General features: G+C 51.9%; 1 protein-coding gene across 5 annotated transcripts in view; it reads left to right on the top strand.

The window, feature by feature from the left end:
• POU2F2 (POU class 2 homeobox 2) overlaps positions 1-3,772 on the top strand; it is a 57,413-nt gene that overhangs the window by 14,156 nt on the left and 39,485 nt on the right. For all 5 annotated transcript variants that reach the window (XM_027766731.1, XM_014582794.2, XM_027766726.1 and 2 more), the window contains exons 3-4: positions 7-41; positions 181-237. In XM_027766731.1, the coding sequence (XP_027622532.1) occupies positions 7-41; positions 181-237 (92 nt within the window). The remainder of the gene's footprint in view (positions 1-6; positions 42-180; positions 238-3,772) is intronic.

Below are 3,772 nucleotides of genomic sequence, written 5' to 3'. Positions count from 1 at the left end.
TTGTAGACACTGAAAGAAATGGACCCGACACTAACCATCAGGTCAGGGGGTGCTGCTGAGCGGGGGTGGTGGGGGGACAAGGGAGCAGGAGGGAGTCCGTGCAGCGGGGCATGGGGGGCAGGTGTCAGACCTGTTATGTCACACCATTCCTATCCTCTCCCACCAACTTTCTCTCTACAGAACCCCCAGAATAAGACCTCCCCATTCTCCGTGTCCCCAACTGGCCCCAGCACCAAGGTAAGCACCTGCTGAGACATTCAGGGAAGAGGGTGGCGTTTAGGAGGGGGGGGTCACTGTGTCTGGCCCAGAGCTCAGAGAGCACTGGGCCCTGGTACCTTGGAGGAAAGGTTCCTCCCGCCCCTTCTCACCCTCGGGCTCCCGCCCCAGGCCTGTGACTCACCCAGGCTCCTTCCCCTTCCCTGGGGGGTGGGGGTGGCCAGGGAAATCCCCCCCAGAGCCCCAGGGCGATGAACAACAGGAAGCTGAGGGCCCAGCCCCCATCCCGACTTCCCTGACCGAACAGGGGCCTGCACCACCCTCTGCCCACCCCACCTCCACTCAGGGGCCAGCTGGGGTTGGGGGTGGCACACCCAGGAGGGGGACTGTGGGGACGAAGGACGAGGAGGCTGGGTGCAGTCGGTGCCAGTCCCACATCCAGAGGAACCCCGCACTGCGCTCTGCTCGTCTGCCTGGGGGTGCCCCAGCCTGCTGGGGGGGACAGCAGGCCGGCCCAGAGATCTGAAGGCAGTGCCCAGGCTGGGAGCAGAGCGGGCTTTCAGGGCGAAGTGGAGGGGTGGGTGGGTGGCTGGGAACTGCTCTCCACCCGGCCACAGCCTTGCTCTGTGACCCTGGGGAAGTCACTTCCCTTCTCTGGGCTCCTCAGTTTCCTCTTCTCTGACATGGCTCGGGGAAAGGGCAGGCGGACAAGGCTGGCCTCTGAGGGCCTTCCACTCAGTATGCCCCTTTGCCATCGCGGGAGGACAGCATGCTCTGTGAGCCGAGACTGGGGCGGGCCTGGGGGGTAGGACTCTGGCCCTGGACCTCAGGCCTGGCTCTCACCTCACAGGTGCGCCGTTGCCCCCACACCCTCCCTTCGTTATCCATTCAGCCCTCCTTTAGGGGAAGCTGGGAGCAGAGGGAGTGGCAAGGGAACAAGGGTCTCTCCCTCCTGGGCTCCACGTCCTGTGTCTCTGGTCTCCTCTCCACCTGTTCCACCTGTTCTGCCTTTGCCCTACCAGCTGTGATTGAAGCTCTCCCGTCAGGTCTCCGATGTATCCACACCCCACTGTGTGCAATTATTTACATAATAATTGTGTTAATTGGCTCAGTTTCTGAAAACACTTTATTATGGAAAATGTGAAGCAGGTACAAAAATAGAGGGTGTAATGAAAATAAATCCCCCAGGTACCCATTAATCAGCTCCAACAATTACTAACACACACACTAGCTCAGCTTTTAACAGCTCGCATAAATGTTTTTTCAATGGAAATTTCATGAATGGAAAACCAGAATCACTTGCCATGGAAATAAATACAATGATTATTAAAATGTACCCAGAGTCTCTGTGCTGAAGCATCAGAACCCAAGGCCTGTTTTCTGTCTGTTCAAAGGGGAGATTAGCTGGCCTTGAATAGCTGTAGACTTCCTAACACCAGAGGCAGCCTTTCTTAAAGTGACCAGAAGCAGTGAAAAAGCAATTTGATGTCTCATTTATATATTTAGGTTTTTTCTCTAGGGCCCATAAACTTGCTGGAGAGAGATAGAGAGACAGAGAGGGAAGAGAGAGGGAAACAGAAATTATCCCCGGTGAGGGTGGCCATGCTGCAATCCCTTCTCCTCCATTCTTCTCTTGGGGTTTGGGGCATGCACACACATGCACTTGGCCTGATTTTCAAGCCACTGGATCCAGGACTCAAATTGTGGTTGGCCATGTGGGAATCCAGCTGTTCAGCCACCATGCCACCTGCGGGCCTGGTCATTTTAAAAGAGCTTTATATTGGGGCTGGCAGGTGAAATGGTCATTAAGGCACTGGACTTCCACATGGCTGACTGCGGTTCGAGTCCCAGACCTGGCAGCTTACTTTCTCATTTTCCTTCTCTCTCTCTGGTCAAATTCAATAATAATAAATAAATGAATAAATAAATAAATAAATAAAATTGGGGCCGACAGATGGCTTGGTGGTTAAGGGCTCTGGACTCTCACATGGCTGACCACAATTCAAGTCCTGGACCTGGTGGCTTGCTTTTTCACTTTCTCTCTCTCTCGCTCGCTCTTTCTCTATCTCTCTCTGGTCAAATTAAAATAAATAAATAAATACAGTTAAACACAATACTTCTTTTAAAAAAAGAAAAATAAATAAATTAAATAATTTTGAAAAACCTTTATATTAAAATATGATAAACATAAAAATATACACAGATCCTCTGTGTATGATTCTGAGCTTTCTTTCCTTTTTCTCTTTCTGAGAAAAATACAGAGAGCCAGACAGAGAGAGAGAGGTTTCTTTCTTTCTTTGTTTCTTTAGTTTTTTGCCATAGGGCATGTACTTTCACCAAAGAGTGAGAGGGGAAAGTGAGAAATAATCCTCAAGGGTGGGTGGCCACACCTCAATCCCTTCTCCTGCATTCTCCTCCTGGAATTGTGGGCATGCATTCACAGGCGCCCAGTGGGATTTTCAAGCTGCGTGGTCTGGAACTCAAACCATGGTCGACCATGTGGAGTCCAGCACCTTAACTACCATGCCAAATGGTGGTCCCAAGATAGGTTTTTTTATTATTATTATTATTTTTTTGGAGAGGTTTTTGCTATAGGGCACATGTGCTCTCCAGAAAGACAGAAAGAGACAGAGAGACAGAAAGCAAGAAATCACCCCCCCCGGGAAGTGGCCACACCGCAATCCTTTCTCCTCCATTCTCCTCTCAGGATCTTGGGCACACACGCACATGCGCCCGGTGTGAGTTTAAACCACCGGGTCTGGGACTCGAACTGTGGTCGACTACATGGGAGTCCAGCGACATAGCCATTATGCCAACTGCTGGTCCCCAAGATAGGGTCTCACCACATCACAATCTTCTTGCCCCAGCCTCCCAATTACCCAGGATCACAGGGACCAACAATCACTCTGAGCATTTTCAGATTGACCAAGAACTGAACCCAGGCCAAGCTTCCAGCTTCCAGCCTCCCAAGTGGTAGCTGGTGATATGTCACTGTGGCTGGGCCTGGCCCTGAACTTTCACGCAGTAGTCATGCCCGTGTCACAGTACCAAATCAAGAAGCACACATGACCAGCCTTCCAGAGTCCCTTAGTGCAAAATGGTGCCGGGACATTGGGTGGAAGTACCCTAGTGGGGGCACTAAAGTCATCCCCCTGACCCCAACGGCCGCTCTCTTCCTGAGAATGTGCGGTTCATCAGGCCACGCTTCTTCTACCCCTGTGTGCTTTCAGCTGCCAACTGTTGTCCTCTGGCTTTTTATGGGGTCGTGAGAAAAGTGAGGATGCATTTTTGCTTAGAAAAAATAGAAAAATACATCATGACTTTTCCAACGACCTGCTGTCTAGGAGAGGGTAAGGCTGGTATGGCTCTGGGTGGTCCATCTTGTGTGTGAGGCAAGATGTGTCCCCCTCATGCTCAGAGAGATAAGGAGGGGCCTCCAGGGTGCGCCTGGGGCCACCTGGCCTGCCCACAGCACAGGACAGAGACTGCTTCGCTTGTCCTGTCAGTGTTCCATAGGAGATGTTGAAGAGAGAGGCCAGTGGGAGGGGAGTGGGAG

This window comes from Tupaia chinensis, unplaced genomic scaffold (assembly GCF_000334495.1).
Source record: "Tupaia chinensis unplaced genomic scaffold, TupChi_1.0 Scaffold000067_1, whole genome shotgun sequence".
NCBI lineage: Eukaryota > Metazoa > Chordata > Mammalia > Scandentia > Tupaiidae > Tupaia > Tupaia belangeri.
The sequence above is the reverse complement of the archived record's forward strand: the minus strand, read 5'-3'. Positions and strand labels throughout refer to the sequence as shown.